Source organism: Triturus cristatus, chromosome 5_2 (assembly GCF_964204655.1).
Source record: "Triturus cristatus chromosome 5_2, aTriCri1.1, whole genome shotgun sequence".
Classification (NCBI taxonomy): Eukaryota; Metazoa; Chordata; class Amphibia; order Caudata; family Salamandridae; genus Triturus; species Triturus cristatus.
The window spans coordinates 954,937,766-954,955,143 of record NC_140588.1 but is presented as its reverse complement, the minus strand read 5'-3'; the positions used below and the strand labels follow the sequence as shown (position 1 = coordinate 954,955,143).

The following is a 17,378-nucleotide window of genomic DNA, read 5'->3' as shown; positions in this document are numbered from 1 at the left end:
GGATGGGGTATTACCCATTGGTCTTTATACCAGTGGTTTCTGTCTTCTTGAGTGTTCGTCTACTTCACATCCTTCCCAAATCAGGATGTCTTGTTCTGTTTTACTTGTTGCTCCACCACCCATTTTCTCTTTGGGTGGTGGGCCTTTTTATCCATCCATGCTCTTGGCACCTGGTTCGTCCAGTATGGAGATTGGTCATGCTCTTTTTCCCTCCCTCCCTCCAGTTACTTTTCTCTATTGATTCGGGATCTATTTGACTATGCTACAAGTCAAGTGATCATGTCTCTCTGTAGTTTGTATGGTTGCATATTATCTGCTGTCCCCGAAAATGTTGTCAATTGCCATGACAGTCATGTTGTTAAAGTCTTCTTGTCCATTACCATGACATTCATGTGGATGCAGACTGCTTGTCGGTTGCAATTGCATCCATTTCCATTGCTGTTTTGCTTCATGGGAGGTGTGGTTCTTCGCTTGTGCGAAGACTGTTTCTAAGGGCAGGTACTCTGCTCTCTCCCCTTAGTCCCTTCCAGTATGAAGTGTTTTTCTTTGACATGCATCATGATGTTTTCTCATCACTTCATTCTTATTGTCAGGGTTGCTGCAACAATTTTTTATCTTTTTTGGCACACTGTTCTCACACTCTCAAAATTTTAGTAGTGGCTCCGCGTTCTGGCACGGAAAAGTTTCACAGTAGAAAACTACCGGGAGCTACTTCTATGGCTCCACTGACGTGATAACCATGGACGACGTCAGGGCAGAGCCATGCGACGCAATCCCCTGGCACGCAGAGGTACTGCTGAAAAAATCTCCGGACTCAGACTGGCAGCTGGGGGATATTCTAAGTTAAGGAATCTGCGGCTTGGATGTGTCTCTACCAGATACATCGTTACCAAAGGAAAGTAACTCGTTCGTCAGGTCTGTTGGGATGGGTATTTTGCCTGTGCGGTCCTGCAGGACATTCTGGTTAGAATTGGATTTGCGACCCGCCTCAGGGAAGACATTGCCTGGGTATTAATTCTAACATCAGGAATCTGCGGCTAGAAGTCTCTGTCAGATGAGTAAGCTCCTTACCTTTGGTAAGGCTTTATGTGGTAGAAACTATCTAGCCGCAGATTCCTTGTTGACCATCCCATCCTTCCTGCTCTGCAACCTGATTAAAGGATGAGGATTTTTCCCTTTGAAAGGGCCATAAAATTCATACTAGTGGCTAGTTTTCATTGTGGCTGCACACTCCTGATGTGGAAAGTTGCAAAGATGAACTGACGTCAGAGCGCAGAGGTGACGCCTATAAAGCTACCACGTATGTCGGTTCCAACGCAGATGACCACGCTGCTGTGGAGCCGGACAATGACACCTACCAGAACAATATCATACATTCACCCCAGTACAGAGATCTGGGCCTAAATCCATCATTTTTTTGCTCACCATGCCATTCCAGTTTGAACCCAGCCATAGGCAAATCAGTCTTGCCCCTGTGCCTCATGGTGACAGTCCAGCCCGAACTGCCAAGCCAGGTCCTCCCTGGACTGGAACCAAGCATCCTAGGACCAGTTTCGGGGTTTCACCCCTCTTCAGCCAGAATAGCTTGATTCCAGTGGCATGGAGAGCACGGGACTCAGGTCTGACCATACCCGTCCCACTCGAGGTGACAAATGCAAAAACAACAGTTGATGGACAGAATGCAGAACAATGTCATACTTTGGTCACCCTAAGTTGTCAGGGTATGCCCAGACGTGGGTCCCTTGCTCACTTTGCCACTGGATTCAAGATAGCCTGGCTGATGAGGGTTATGAACCCGAAACCGGTCCCAGGATGCTTGTTTCCGGTCCAGGGAAGACATGTCTTGGCAGTTCGGGCTGGACTGTTCCCATGAGGCACAGGGCAGACTGATTTGCATATGGCCATGTCGGAACTGGGTTGGCGGAGTGAGCTAAAGAATGATGATGGATTAAACCCAGATCAGTTGACTGGGGGTGAGTGTTTGCATTGTTCAACACTCCGTCCATCATCCCCTTTGGTTTTGCTTTGTTCGCCCTAAGTTGGCAGGGTATGCCCAGACGTGGGTCCTTTGCTCACTTTGCCACTGGATTCAAGATAGCCTGGCTGATGAGGGTTATGAACACGAAACCAGCCCCAGGATGCTTGTTTCCGGTCCAGGGAAGACATGGCTTGGCAGTTCGGGCTGGACTGTTCCCATGAGGCACAGGGTCAGACTGATTTGCATATGGCCATGTCTGAACTGGGGTGGCGGAGTGAGCTAAAGAATGATGATGGATTAAACCCAGATCAGTTGACTGGGGGTGAGTGCTTGCACTGTTCAACACTCCATCCATCATTCCCTTTGGTTTAGATAGAGTCTCTACCAGATAAAGTGTTACCAAACTTGTTCTTTTGAGATTCAGTCTGGTCTTTTTTTTTACAGTGAGTGGACTAAAACATTTAAGAGTTTATATAGAGGATGGTGTCATGCTGAAAACTGTTGTATTTTCTTTTTGGTGCTCATCTGTAGGATGCACTGATTCCATATGAAATGCTGATTGCTTGCATTTGCTTTTTGTACTCACTTTAAAAAAACAGTGTTGATGTGGTACCAAAAGTGCAAAGTTCAAATGCTAAAAACATGTCTGTGCATTATTGTTAATTTTAAGTGCTAATCATAAATGTTGTGCAATAATGCAGAAAACATCCAGCACAAATGTTTTTTGCACTAGGAAGTTTTGCCCTATAAATGTGGTCATTGTAATTTAAAACCGTTTGAAAAAGCAGTTAGTCTGTCTGATCAATCACAGTTTGTCCTTTATTTCCCCAATAGCTGGTTTGATTTTCAAACAAATTGCTGAGGTACAGGACCTTGAAAAATGTATTTTATGGGTTTTTATTTTCGATTCATCTTAGAACTGTTGAGTAAGCATATGATGGTCCGTGTATTTTTTGTAAGTGTTCTTTATTATTCTTTTGTGTGCTTTCTTACCCAGGTTCCCAGGAACCTTGACCTGCCAAATTCAGTTCAGGTGCAAAAGGAGGAGCAGAAAAAGATTGATGATGCAGGAACTCTCAATCCAGAAGAGACAGAGGAAAAAGAGAAACTTCTTACACAAGTAAAATGAAAATAAACCGTGCAATCATGCATTCATAATTTTATTTTGTTTTTATGGACTGCAACTATATTTCCTTCAATGTGACATAACATCTATATTTATAAAATGATAGTTAACGCTGAGAGGGGTATAAATGCTGCATAATAGATGTTTATTTTTAGCCACCTTATGGGCCTCAAAAATAGATGAAAGGCTAAATTGAGCCGTTTGGATTGAAACTATTACCATATTGTCATACACTGACTCCTATGGTGGATGTATTAGTTCACTGAGCCACTAGACCTCATATTGTATTCATGTGTGGCATCTGTTCATTGAGTGCAAGCCTAACACCTCTCATAAAGACTTCTCAATGCAGATTGCTCACCTTGTGAATTTTCCCTAGGCTGGATCTGAAAACTTCAAAGCAATTTCCTTGCGCATCGACAGGTGAGACATGCAGCTCCCCGTTGGGTCCACCAGTTCTGGATGTAACGTCAGAGCCATTGGAAGACCGCAACCTCTACGTGCTGATGTCAGTTCCTTTCTTTCCATGCTCTCCGATGCGGATCTAGAGCTTGCAGTCCTGGCTCTTAACAGAACTTTCCTGCAGAAATACTTGTTTCTGCCACCAATCTGTTTTCAGTGTGCAGCACAGCATTCAAAACATGTTTTGAATGTCAACGACAAATGCCAGTGAGAGACAGACACATTCTGCCTGTGGTGCCTCTGCACCAGGTACATCACAAAGTATTGTTTGTGCTGCGCAAAAATGATTGAAAAGGTAATGCTTAACTGTGCTGACAAACTCGCTGTTGCCGAGCCCTGCAGGAAATCATAACCCAGTCAAGGGCATAGTTGTGCTCCCTCTCCAGCAGCTGAGCCCAAGATCGCGGACGAGACCCTCCAAGATGACGTCGGACCGGGATCCGATCTTTCTGTCAGATTTGGAAGCTCAATCCCCAGCTTGCTATTTCACATTTTTGAATGAGGATCAGCAGTTTTATGATCAGGATGCTAAAGGAGAGATGTTTTATGATGAGGCAAATGTGTAAGAAGACCTGCAAGATACCTCCCCTGATATAGCCTTAAATTCTCATAACCTTAGGGCCACTGAAGAATCCGCCTTTTTTTGCTGACAGTCATTAGAAGGGCAGTTGAAGTTCTCAACCTTAACCTACCCATGCAAGTAGTAACGCTCAATGTGCTCGTAGAGGTTCTTAACCTACCAGCAGCATCCACTCAAGAACCTCTGTTTTCTTTCAATGATGCCCTGGTAGATATGCTGGTGGGCACATGAGAGAAACGAGGATCTTGCCCATCAGAGAACAGCCATGGTGCAAAATGGTACAGACCATCTCCAGGGGGCCCAGACTTCAGTGTCGGCTCCTCAGCTAGGGCAGCGGAGCGTCACCCCACTGCCTTCAAGCAGGAAAAGAAAGGAAAAAATAAAATGATATTAATGTAATGTTATTATCATTTTATTTTGCCCTCCTGCTGCGGCAGCTTGCATGAGGGGGCGGGCGGGGCTGATGAGCAGGGGACGAGTGGTACAACCCTCCTAAGTGCGCAATGACTGTTTGGTCTGCCCTCTCGGGCTGCCAAACTAGTCATGCGCACTTTCCCCGTTCTCCATGCAGGCTGCATTGCAGCCTGCTTGGAGAACATACCCACCCCTCCAGCCCCTGGCCGAGCACGTGGCACGGCGCTCAGACTAATCACAATGCTGCATTGCAGCGTTGTGATTGGTCAGGGGAGCCTGTGTGCTGGGTGCTTCCTGTTCCTGGAGTTGACAAGAGCAGAAGCAGAGACGCGGAAACCGAGAGCCTTGCTGGCCCCCATTGCCAGACTTCTTCACCCAACACCCCACTTCCTGAGAGCTTGTTGGGTCAGACATCCTCCAGCTGCCAGAAACCTAACTCTTTCCCCACAACTCCACATACATGGGAATCCAAACACATGGAGTATTTTGCGAAACACTTTTTTCCTGTGCCAGTCTTGCCCTGCATTCTGTCACACTTTGTGCCTTCTCGGACAGTATTCTCACACCTTGTGGGACAGAGTAGCAGATGTCAGACACACCCTACAATGCCTGATCCTCAATGGCCAAGGTGCTGGAAAACATATTCTGGCCTGGAGACGACTGTCGGCCTAGGTACGGAAGTTGGCACCAGAATGGTGTTTGTGCCATGCCTGGATTCTCGCCACTGACTTCTCTTTGGTATGTCTTCGTTCTATGGCTCAAAACATTTTGGGGTGCAGGCTGATTCAGCCCTAGAGAAATTTAAAGAAAGCAAAGCCACAGCCTGCTCTCTAGGGGTAACTTAGCAGCTCCTTCAACAACATCACCCCTTTCAAGGCTTCAGTAGGTGATATCTGCAGAGGCAGGAACATTATGGGCCTTAGCAACAACAGGCCCCCTGGCCCTTTCAAGTGCGAGACCGGGGAACCAGCCGTCAACATCAGGCCCACAGAGGCAACAATCTATCCAGACCACAACCCCTGCCACGCAACCGCCACTGCAAAACACACACAATCTTCTGACAGGAAGTCAGGTCACCTTTCACCTCCCCTCATGGAGAAGCATCCCATCAGACCAATTGGTGCTTCAGATCGTAGAGCTCGTAGAGCGCAACCACTTTTTACCCCTTCTGTCCTATGCACTGTACATGCCACCTGCACTGCAACACCTCTCAGAGGACCACTTGTCTATACTCTTCAAAGCAGTTCAAGCTCTTTTGGCCCAGGGAGCAATTTAGAGGATGCCAGCATCAGCATCAGAAGTCGGAATGGGCTAATATTCCAATTATTTTCAGGTGTCTAAAAAGGGCAGAGGCCTTAGCCTAGATCTCCACCCTCTGAACCCCTCTTAATCTGTAAGGACAAGTTCAAAGTGCTCACCCTGGCCCACTTTCTCTCTGCCCTGGATGCAATATACTAGATGGTGGTGCTGAATTTGCAGAATGCCTATTTTCACATCCTTGTCCTTCAATCCCATATGTGTTATATGCGGTCTCAGGTAGGCGAAGTGCACTTTCATTCATCATGCTCCCCTTTGGCCTTACTAATGTACCTTGGGTGTTCACAAAAGTGATGGTGGTGGTTGAAACCCATCTGCGGAGGTTGGGAATACAAATCTTCTCATACCTCGACTGTCTGCCGAAGGCGAGGTCACCTCAAACATTCGTACCCCACATTCAGATGATGGCCAACCTGTTAACATTGTTGTGTTTCTCCATCAATGTTCCCAATCCTTGTTTTTGATAAACAATGTTATTAGTTTTGAACAATAAAGTAAAAAGTGCATCACCATGACATATAAAGCATTCCAATGTATTTGTTGGATTTTCCCCCAACTAGGCTCTCGATTGACGAGACCCATACTGCTTCCCAAAATTTCAAATATCAACCCAGCCATTTACCCCATATACGCTCGTGTTTAGCCGGACAGCCTCTTGCCTCATACACAGACATTTCCTGGTTGGCGTACTAGTCCACTCCTCTGCACAACCTCGCAATGGAGGGAGCTGCTGAGCCCTTTCAATTTGTTGCAATGTCTCTATTGGCAATCAAAATGGCAGTCCCAAGAACAATTTATCAGTACGAGAACCATCCAATCCCTCCATCACCCCCAAGAAAAGGGCAAGAGGACTAAGAAGAACCACCCAGCCAAGTGTGTTACTTAGTTCATCTGTAATTGACGTCCAGTACTTGGAAAGAATGGCACGGGACCAGACCATGTGGTAAAAATCAGCTAGCTCTGCCTCACAACGGGGACATTTTGGGGTCAGGAGGAATCTCGCTTTGTGTAGTCGTATGGGGGTTAGGTATGCACAGTGGAGATAGTAGATTTCAAGGAGGCCTAGCCGATATTGTTAGTACCTTAGGGGCCATCAATGCATCCCTCCATTCCTCCTCCTCTAAAGGGCCAATCCAGTGTTCCCAGCAAGCCCTAAGAGTATCCAGCGCGGATGGGGTGTTGTTTCTCAGGGATCGATAGATTTGGAATATTCCCCCCCTTCACCAAGTTCCCCATAAGGAGCTTAGCTTCCAACTGACTAAATTCTGGGAATGTTGTGAGGTCGGGAATGTGGAGGGCGAGTGCATGACACATCTGGAGGTACTTGAAGAATTGAGTCGAGTGTAGGGAGTATGTTCGCTGCAGTTCCTGGAAGGAGGACAAATGTCCTCCAGGCGAGTGATGCCTATCTGGTCCCACTTCTGGAAGCCCGCTAGTGTCCCAATCTCCAGCAGCCAAGTCCCATGCCAGAGAGGCGCTTGTAGTGTGATTTTAGCATCCGATTGGGTGTGCCGCAGCTCGGACCACCACGCTAGGAGGACAGTTCAGAAGACCGCTGGTACAGTGTGAGGTATCGGGCCCCATAGAGCATAGCCTGGACATGAGAGAACCCGAGGTTCTCTAGTTCCAGTTGGTAAGCTGGATCCGACCAACCGCCATTAAACCAATCGTGAATCACCAGAAGACGGGTGGCCAGATAGTAGAGGAAGGGGTTTGTCATCCCCATTCCCCCATCATACGGGGCCCGTTGACAATGCCCAAGGGCCCGGCCGCAGTCTCGAGCCCCGCCAGAGAAAAGTCGTAGCCACCCCATCCAACCGACGGGACCAACTGCGTGGGAGATGGAGCGGGAGGTTCAGGAGTACGTACAAAAGATGGGGCAGAACCATCATTTTGAACAGGGCAATTCTACCGAGGGGATTAAGTTGAAGCGATTGCCAACGACGGAGGTCGTCTTTCGTACGTTTGAGTTGACATTGAGAGACCAGGTCAGCTCTGGTAGAAGTGCCACCCAGATTCCAAGATACTTGAATGAGAGTCTTCGGAGGGGAATAGTTGTTTGCCAGTCCACACAATCTCTCGATGCATTAAGGGTACCAGAGTGGATATTTCGGGGTTAAGGCGTAAGCCCGACTCTCTTAAAAGAATGGAGGATCTGGAGACACCTTGGTCCACAATGGGCCGGAGAGAAAGAGCAGGACATCGTCTGCATTTAGGGCAGTCCGATCTTTGAGCGAGTCCTGTCAGCGCCATCCCTGAAGTCGATCATCAGCCCGAATGAGACAAGCCAGAGGCTCTATTGCGAGAGCAAATAGGAGAGGGGAGAGTGTGCACCACTGTCTGGTCCCCCTCTTATAGGGAATGCTTCCCATAATGCTCTGCTTATGAGGACCCTGGCAGATGGGCTGGAATAGAGGACTCCGACCATTCTCCGATACTGGGAGCCGAACCCCGCTCGCTACAACACATCCCTCAAGTAGTGCCAGCCAACCGTATCCAAGGCTTTCTCAAAATCGAGTAGTAGTAAAGCTAGATACGGAGAAAGAAGGTTACTGTTGTAGGAGAGTAGGATCTGCTTCACATGCTGGTGTTTCACTGTTTTTCGACCTTAGTCTGGCTGTGGCCCTGCTAATCAGGCCCACAGCCTAGCTGCTTCCTCTCTAAAAAGGTTTGCATGCACATTAGGTACATATCTAATTGGATTCTGGAGTGCCTTATAAACCCCTATTATATGGTATACTATGTACTAGGGCATAGGTACCTCAGAGGCCTACCAGGGGCTGCAGCATGTATTATGCCACCCCTGGGAAGCACTCCAAAATGGCACCACAGGTCTGCTACTGCAGCCTGGGTAAGGGTGTGCTTGCACCCCTTACTGTGGTATAGGCTACCTATATCACTACCGTATACAGACACATATAAACCTATAAGCCACTCCTATGGCAGGCCTTGACAATCCTGAAGGCAGAGTGCTTGGTTTTATGTGAGAGGGTGCCCAAGCATGAGCTGAGCCCCTCTGCAGCTTTCGGAAATCCTTCCTTGTAGCTGTTCTGTGATACAGCGATACCATATACTCGTAAGTGCATTATAACTTCGCGGTAAATGCTAACTTTGGGATTTCTGCATCAAAACATGTCGTGTTTGGTGTCAAACGCTTTGGAATATTACCCCTCCCCCACACCAGTTCTGCCGGCGGGGGTAGCATTCCACCCTTCTAGAGGGAGAGACATGTTCACACTGGTCAAACCCGGTAGGACTTTCCTGAGCCCTGGCATCACAAAATGGATGCCTCTGCCACAGACACGGGTCTGGCCTCCTGCTGCTGACTGAAACTCCGGCAGGGGAGGCCTGGACAATAGGTTTCCTGTCGAAGGGAGATGTAACCATCTCCCCAGACAGGTAGATGTGTATTGGGGCTGGGCGGGAGCACTCTCTGGTGCTTTGAAGTCCTGCACTGGGGGCACGTTTGCTGTCCCAGTACATAGCCCAGTTCAAACCGGTTGCAGGGGCTACCTGCCCCTGCTCTGGCGCAAAACTGGACAAAGGAAAGGGGTGTAACCACCTCTCTTTCCAAGCCCACCCATAGGTGGGGCCTTAGGGTTAGTCTATCCCCTAAACTTACTATAAGTATAGGAAATCAGTCCCTAGGACTTTAGATTACCCTGGACGAAACTTTGCAACATATATCCTGGACCTTCGACGTTCTATCCTGACTAGAAGACTGAAGAAATCTCCCTTGGGGTGAAGGAGTGACTCCCCTGCTTGGCAGGCATCAAAGAAGAAACTGACCGGTCTGCATCGCTGAAGCTCCCGCCGGACGCTGAAGTCTTTGCATCACCAGAGGTGGATTTCCAGACTTTCCCGAGGCTACCCTGAGTCCACAGCAAAGCTGAGGCCCATGGCTATCGTGGGTGACGTGGAACCGTGACCCCTGGACACTGTGAACTTTTGCAGCAACACTATCTTCCTGGTCCTCCTCAAAGTTGTGCTTTGGGCTCCGAGTAGCCCTAGCCTTGGGCACCTCCTGCACCGAAGATTGTTGGCCTCCACTCCACAAGTGACCCGTGGGCCAGCTTCAAGTGCGACCGCTCGAGGCTCCTTCGCGATCACTAGCCCATTGGCTAGCAGGTCCCCACAAAGGCAACTCCTTTTCTAATTGGGCTTTCCTGGTTGCTCCAGACGTGCCCTGACTTATCCTCGCTGGGTGAGGCCCTCAGACCTTGCTGGTCTGCACCGCAGTCCTTTCTCTGAATTCCAGTGACTTGCCGTTCCCAAGGTTTTTTGGGTCCATTCTGATCGCCGACACCGCAGCACTCGACAGACTTCATGGGACAGCTCGAATCCGGCTCGTGGACTTCGTCGACGCCTCCTGAACCTCGTGGCTGAAGAGTCAAGACACCCATCAACTCACCTGAAGCACCTGACATCTGTGGGCATTGGTCCATCCTGCCCTTGGTCACTGGCTAGTGAACCAGACTCTGTCCCCTCTGCTTTCAGGTTCCTTCCATCCTAGATCCAGGCTTGGATCTCTTCGGACACTACTCCTCTTCACGGCAGCAGCAGTTCTTTGCAGGCTTCCGTTGAAATCGACGACGCGACCCGACACCAAAAGACACCTATGCACCCGGCTTCCCTGGGTGAGGTAACTTGAGTACTCCGGTGCTCCCGTGGGTGCTAGCCCTAGAACTTCTTAAGTCCAAAAGGGTTTGGTCCTGACTCGATTAGAAGTGTCCCTAATCTTTAAATTTCCAACCACGACATTGCCCATAGAAGCTAACGGGACCCCATGGTTGTGTTTACACACTGCATACAGTCCCCGTGGGTCCCCTGTGTCACTACCTTAGGTGGTTCCTTGGGGTCACAGCGATTCTACAGGCTCTAGGCCTAGTGTCTATTCAAGTCATAGTTCTTATACCACTTTTTTGGTATATGGTTTGGTACGCCCCTAGGGCCCAAGCGTGTATTTGTGCTATTACTGATAATTTCTAACTTGTAAACTAAGTACTTCGAACTCCAGTCTCATAAAGAGACTAGAGGGGTGTGTTGTATCTTAAATACATATATTTTTAATATATACCTGGTGTGGTTGTCTTTTCATTTGATCATTCAAGAGATTATAGACTGGTAAAACAAGCTGCTTTATATTCCTTCAAGACTCTCTATAGCTACCACTAGGATAGCTTTCAATAAAGGTTGTCTTTAACCATTCACCATAAGGGGTTGTTTGGACTGATACAAGGTGCCCACTAGAACTAGTGGACAGCATATATCAGGCCACCTTCTCACAACTGTGAGCCAGGGCCACGTGGAGATGTCTCAAGCAGTGCCTTGTGCTACGATGTATGCAAAAGAAACAATTGATAGACGGAATGCTGAACAATGCAAACATTCACCCCCAGCCACAAGATCTGGGTTAAATCCATCATTCTTTTGCTCCCCAGACCACCCTAGTTTGGACCCAGCCATATGCAAATCAGTCTTGACCCTGTTCCTTGTGGGAACAGTCCTGCCCAAATTGCCAAGCCAGGTCTTCCCTGGACCGGAAACAAGCATCCTGGGACAGGTTTCAGGGCATCACCCTTCATCAGCCAGGCTAACTTGAATCCAGTGTTGTAGTGAACACGGGACCCATGCCTGGGCATACCCTTCCCACTTAGGGCAACATATGCAAAAGAAACAGTTGATGGACGGAATGCTGAACAATGCAAACATTCACCCCGAGTCACAAGGATCTGGGTTAAATCCATCATTCTTTTGCTCACCAGACCTCCCCAGTTTGGACCCAGCCATATGCAAATCAGTCTTGACCCTGTTCCTTGTGGGAACAGTCCAGCCCGAACTGCCAAACCAGGTCTTCCCTGGACCCGAAACAAGCATCCTGGAACCGGTTTCAGGGCATCACCCTTCATCAGCCAGGCTAGCTTGAATCCAGTGATGTAGTGAGCACGGGACCCACGTCTGGGCATACCCTTCCCACTTAGGGCGACTTATGCAAAAGAAACAATTGATGGACAGAATAGTGAACAATGCAAACATTCAGCCCCAGTCACAAGGATCTGGGTTAAATCCATCATTCTTTTGCTCACCACACCACCCCAGTTGCTACGATGTGGCATGAATCCACATTGGTCAGGGTGTATGAGAGTGTATAATACCCACTTTAACTGGGTGGCGAGAATCGTTGCATATATTTTAATCTCGGTATTGATCAACGAAATTGGGCGGTAGTTGGAACATATGGCAGGGGGCAGGTCTGCTTTGGGTATAACCACAACAGGGGCTGTGTCAATCCCAGGGCGAAAGGCGCCTTTTTTCCAGAACCTCCTCAAACAGGGCGTGGAGTTGTGGTGTCCCAAATTGCTGTATAGTACTCGGCTGGGAACCCGTCCTGACCAGGAGTCTTATGAGCAGCGAGCGACAAAATTGCGTCACTGATCTCCCCAGCTGTAATTGGCTCATCTAGGGCAGTACGTTCATGCTGAGCAAGCTGCGAGAGTGGAACACCCTGGAGGAAGAGTGAGCTGCCAGTCAACGTATGTGAGTGGTCAAATGAGTAAAGCGTAGCGTAATTGTCCGCAAAGGTGCGCGTGATGTCAGCAGGGGCACAAAATATCTGCCCTTGTGCTTCGCGAATTTCGGGGACAGTTCTGTTTGCTATGGGATCGGTGGCGAGCCAATGAAGCAATTGGCATTTTTGTCTCCCCATCCATAGACTCAAGACACCGAGGACCTCCAAATCAGTTTAGCAGACTCAAGAGAAGTGGTTTGATCTCTTCACGTAGTAAGTGGAGATGTCTTCGTACTGCCTCTCCAACCTTTGTGGCCACAGTCCTTTCTAGGCGGAGCCCCTTGGCTTCAAGTTGGGAGAGGTGACGGTGTTGGGTTTGCCGTCTGTGTTCAAGGAACCCCTTGGCCTACCCACGGATGGTGGCTTTGCCCGCTTCCACAGCATGCTGTGGAGTTGTACAGTGCCTTCATTGATGTGAAAGTAGTTTTTCAATTCTCCCTCAATCCTTTGTTTGTATTTTTGGTCCTGAAGGAACCAGGCGTTCAATCTCCATATGGGCGGTGGAGCTTCCGATCTGCAGGAGGAGTGGGGAGTGGTCTGAAACCCCTAGCACCAGCATTTGGATCTCGTTGCCCTACAGTCCAGGGCAGGCATAAAGATAAGGTCAATACAAGAGTGGGTATGGTGTGCTGCAGATGTGTGGGTGTACTGAAGTGTAACAGGGTGCCAGGGTCCCATTTTGGAGGCCCAATCTCTGAGACATTGGACACCCAGCATTCTGCTGGAGGATGGTGTGCCTGTGATGAATATAGCACTTTACTACACAATGTATTACATTGAGTGCTATTACAATGACCGGGTTGTTAGTACACAATGCTTTACAGCGCAAGTCTTTACAACAACTTCCACTAGGGGGCACGCTGGACTTAGGAATAGTATTATTTACTATTCCTACTCCAGTTTGCACAACAGTTGGGAAGGTGTTGGAATTAATTTCCAATAGCTCAGCGCCCCCTAGTGGAAGTCGTTCTAAAGACTTGTAGTGTAAATGCATCGCGTACTAACAACGAGGTCGTTGTAACGACCACGTTGTAAAGGTATTGCGGAGTATTGAGCCCGTTGTAAAGGTTGTTTCCCGCCTGTGACATCTTTGGCAGGTTCTGGGACAGCATTAAAATCTCCCCCTATTACCGTCGTACCGTGGCAGAGGGAGGATATTGTCGCAACGGCGTCTCAGAGAGTGGACTCCAGGTTCACCAGGGGGGCATATTGCGACATCAAAATTGATAGTGGTGCCTCCAAGGGTGCCTATATGGGTGACAAGTCGGCCCAGAGGGTCACTAGTTGTGTGGACTGGTATGAAAGGAAGGGAGTGTCGCAAGAGTATCACCGTTCCTCAAACCCCTCTAGAAAACCCAGAGTGCCAAACCCTGTTAAAGCCCTGACATGCTAGGAAGGGACATCGATTTGATTTCCCAACAGGGGTGTCTCTTGCAGTAGCAGGACAACTGGGTTTACCCTCTGTGCATATTTTAAAAATGCTGTTCGTTTAATTTCATCTAGGAGTCAATTAACGTTCCATGAAAGAACTCGAAGTGGTTAGACCCCATTACATGGCTGTGATATTACGATAATGTGGTGGTACGCAGGGCCAATGGCCTTGGAGGCCTAACTGTTTTGGTTGGTGAGGCCTTGGGAGCAGCTGGGCCCTTTCGGGACCACCACAAGGGTCGCCCGGGGGCGCATTGTGGATGTTGTACATGGTGTTGCAGAGAAATAGAATAACAGAAACAAACGCAGGGTGAACAGTCCCTACCAAAGATTCCAACTTACCCCCCTCCCCATACTTCCCCGATTGAAGCATCTGTTGCCCAGTAAGCTAAAAAGTTAGAGTGTGAAGAGACTAACTATTGAAGCATGGTGTGAAGACAACATGTTGGACCCCTCTACATTTAAGGAGTGGCATTCCTCCAGTTCAAGATAATATTAGGGGTAGTTCTTGGGATTAGATTTGGGGGCTGCGTGAGAGGTGGATGTCATCCTAGGTTGGTTTTGGAGAGTCAATGGAGCCATCTGCAGGCGAGGCAGGTGCCGTACCTCGGGTGGTTTTCCTTCTCCGAGACCCGGCGCGTCGCACATGGGAACCCGTAGCTGCGTCCACTCGTGCCCCCTTACAAGGATCAGCTGGGAGGCACCCAATCCTGGGCGAATTGGGCATTCCTCAGTCGGCCAGGTCCATGCTGCCTCCGGCGTATCAGAGAAGTATGATTCGTTTTGGAAGATCACCTTGAGGCGGGCCGGAAAGAGGAGTCTATAGGGCAATTTGAGGTTCTGCAGCTTTTGCTTTACAAGGACATATGATCACCTTTGGACCTGCACTTGCTTGGTGTAATCGGGATTGGGAGCTGGCTTCTTGCAGGATGGCATCACGATCCCTGAAATTTAGGATTCTTGCAGTGACTGGCCCATGTGGGGCTCCTGGTGGCGACCTGGGCGCAAGCGAACAGTGGGCCCCCGCTCCCCTACAAACCATGAGGACAGGGCATTTGGGGGCATCCATGACTTGATCCAGTCATCAACGTATATGAAGGTTCTGCCCCCTCAGGATGGCCCGCCAGGCGAAGTTTGTTCCAGCGTGATGGATTTTCTGCATCTTCGGCCAGTCGATGGAGATTGGCCATATGGGACAGCAGCTGTTTGACCTGCATATTTAGGGTTGAAACATCGTCTTTGACCTCCGAGAGGCGAGACTCCGCCTCCATGATGCGAGTAGTTGCGTTGTGGAGATCCTGGCGGATAAGGGGCCATGTCTATACGCACCTCCCCAATCTTGGTCTCCATCGAATCTTGACATGCCTTGATGGCCTGCAGGATAGTAGTCAGGTCAATCCCCGGGTGACTGGCCGCAAGAGGTGCAGGCTCGCCATGACCGGGACCATTGGCCGCACACTGCTCCATACGGGTCTGGGCCGGTGGGGGCCTTGCCCTTCTGTCCTTCCCCATGATTGTCCTGTCTATCGGGGGGGGGCAGGGGGGGGGGGTGATGGGACTCGTCCGTACGCATCCCCGTTTAAGCTCCTGGTGTAGCCTCAGTGGTCTGGTGTTGCTCGTGAGGCCTAGGCCGCCCTTTTCTCCCACTGAGGTCGTCTGTGTTGCATACAAGTAGTACCACGCACAGGGAGCGTGAGAATCCAGTAAAGGCAAGTCTAGGCCAGTGGGTGAGTGGGGGCCCGGTGATAGCCCACCCCTGGCAATGACAGGAATGTGTAGGCACTTGTATGCAGGGGACGCCGGTTAAAAATCAAGGAAGCCTCCTGTATCCACTCGGGCCCTCAACTTCGCCATGTGGCCGTCTGTTGAACAGGGGTCAATGAGTAGTGTCCCCTATCTCAGTAGGCTTCTGGTTCCGGGCGAGCTCCCCCTTACAGGCTAATTTGGGGCCTCAGCGGCCCAGGGGAGGGGAAGGGGTCCCACCAATCGCGGGCTGATGAAGGCTCTATCCCACACCGAAGCACTCCGCACCCCAGGGCTAGCAGCTTTAGGGGTATTCACTGCCGCCACTAGGATGCATGGGAGCCCTGTTGTTCAAGCCACCCACCTACACAGCCAAGCCGACAACTTGCTCATGGTGGGAGAGGGCGAGGGGCCTCTCTCGCAGGCAGATGTGCACTCCCGTCGATAGTGGGCCGATCGGCCCCCGCTCCCGCTCAGGGACCCAAGGAGGCAAGGCCCCAGCAAAGACAGGAGAGTGCCGGCGTGAGTTAAAGCTTGAATCCAGTGGCACAGTGAGCTCGGAACCTACGTCTAGGCATACCCGGCACACTGAGGGCGAGAAAGCAAAAGACACACAACTGGAATGGCATGGTGAGCAAAAAAACAATGGATTTAGGCCCAGATCTCTGTACTGGGGTGAAGGTATGACATTGTTCTGCATTCTGTCCATCAATAGTTCTTTTTGCATTTGTCACCCCGAGTGGGACGGGTATGCTCAGAGAGTCCCGTGCTCTCCATGCCACTGAAAACAAGCTATCCTGGCTGAAGAGGGGTGAAACACCGAAACCGGTCCTAGGATGCTTGTTTCCAGTCCAGGAAGGACCTGGCCTGGCAGTTCGGGCTGGACTGTTCCCATAGGGCACAGGGTTAAGACTGATTTGCATATGGCTGGGTCCAAACTGGAATGGCATGGTGAGCAAAAAACAATGGATTTAGGCCCAGATCTCTGTACTGGGGTGAATGTATGACATTGTTCTGCATTCTGTCCATCAATAGTTCTTTTTGCATTTGTCACCCCGAGTGGGACGGGTATGCTCAGACGTGAGTCCCGTGCTCTCCATGCCACTGAAAACAAGCTATCCTGGCTGAAGAGGGGTGAAACCGCGAAACCGGTCCTAGGATGCTTGTTTCCAGTCCAGGAAGGACCTGGCCTGGCCGTTCGCCTGGACTGTTCCCATAGGGCACAGGGTCAAGACTGATTTGCATATGGCTGGGTCCAAACTGGACTGGCATGGTGAGCAAAAAAACGATGGATTTAGGCCCAGATCTCTGTACTGGGGTGAATGTATGACATTGTTCTGCATTCTGTCCATCAATAGTTCTTTTTGCATTTGTCACCCCGAGTGGGACGGGTATGCTCAGACGTGAGTCCTGTGCTCTCCATGCCACTGGAATCAAGCTATCCTGGCTGAAGAGGGGTGAAACCCCGAAACCGGTCCTAGGATGCCTGTTTCCAGTCCAGGGAGGACCTAGCCTGGCAGTTCGGGCTGGACTGTTCCCACACGGCACAGGGTCAAGACTGATTTGCATATGGCTGGGTCCAAACTGGAATGGCATGGTGAGCAAAAAAACGATGGATTTAGGCCCAGATCTCTGTACTGGGATGAATCTGTGACATTGTTCTGCATTCTGTCCATCAATAGTTCTTTTTGCATTTGTCACCCCGAATGGGGCGGGTATGCTCAGACGTGAGTCCCGTGCTCTCCATGCCACTGAAATC

The 17,378-nt window shown here is 49.7% G+C and overlaps 1 protein-coding gene across 2 annotated transcripts in view; it reads left to right on the top strand.

Moving 5' to 3' along the window:
• LOC146829460 (SWI/SNF-related matrix-associated actin-dependent regulator of chromatin subfamily A member 1) overlaps positions 1-17,378 on the top strand; it is a 1,967,301-nt gene that overhangs the window by 1,500,307 nt on the left and 449,616 nt on the right. For both annotated transcript variants that reach the window (XM_085608144.1, XM_085608145.1), the window contains one exon: positions 2,976-3,098. In XM_085608144.1, the coding sequence (XP_085464270.1) occupies positions 2,976-3,098 (123 nt within the window). The remainder of the gene's footprint in view (positions 1-2,975; positions 3,099-17,378) is intronic.